General features: G+C 68.6%; 1 protein-coding gene across 1 annotated transcript in view; it reads right to left on the bottom strand.

Annotated features, from left to right (window-relative positions):
- Positions 1-370: 370 nt before the first annotated feature.
- The window catches only part of PAM16 (presequence translocase associated motor 16 homolog), a 3,189-nt gene continuing 2,970 nt past the window's right edge, over positions 371-589 (bottom strand). The window contains exon 6 of the mRNA XM_009278602.1: positions 371-527. Coding sequence (XP_009276877.1) covers positions 441-527 — 87 coding nt within the window. The 3' untranslated portion in view covers positions 371-440. The remainder of the gene's footprint in view (positions 528-589) is intronic.

The following is a 589-nucleotide window of genomic DNA, read 5'->3' as shown; positions in this document are numbered from 1 at the left end:
CAGTGCGGCGGCGTCCCCCGGCCCCTCGCCCCGACCCAGCAGCTATCCTGGCTGCCCGCCCGCGGTGGGAAAAAGGTAACGGCGTTCCCGTGGTACGGAGCCAGAGGTATCCGTGCGCTCAGGCCAAGAGCATCCGGTCACACCACAAAAATAGCTCCCGCAGCCTCCCTCCCTGGGTGCCATTTGAGCCCTGGCAGCCCTCGGTGCCCCGGGGAACACCCCTTCTTCCCCAGCCGCCTCCCTCCTCCTCCTCCTCCTCCTCCCCAGGGCAAAACCCAGCCCCTGGCAGGGGCCGATCCCCTCCGGGGCAGCGGGCAGAGGTGGGCAAGTCCCCTCTCCCTCCCCCCGGGCGCAGAGCAGCCAGGCCAGGCCAGGACACGGTATTTATTGGCTACCTATAAGTTAAGGGTGAGGAACACGGGGCGTGGGGGCAGCAGGAGTCACGTCTCGGCTTTCCACCCCTTCTCCTTCTCGTCCTTGGCCTGGATGCGGAGCTCCTCGTCTAGCCGCTCCTTGGCTCTCACCACCTGCGGGACACGGGGACGGGCTGACAGGGTGACAGGCCGCTGCCGCCGCCCCCTCCCCTCCC

This window comes from Aptenodytes forsteri, unplaced genomic scaffold, assembly GCF_000699145.1.
Source record: "Aptenodytes forsteri isolate BGI_AS27 unplaced genomic scaffold, ASM69914v1 Scaffold26, whole genome shotgun sequence".
NCBI lineage: Eukaryota > Metazoa > Chordata > Aves > Sphenisciformes > Spheniscidae > Aptenodytes > Aptenodytes forsteri.
Note: the sequence above shows the minus strand (reverse complement) of the source record. Positions and strands in the feature narration are given on the sequence as shown.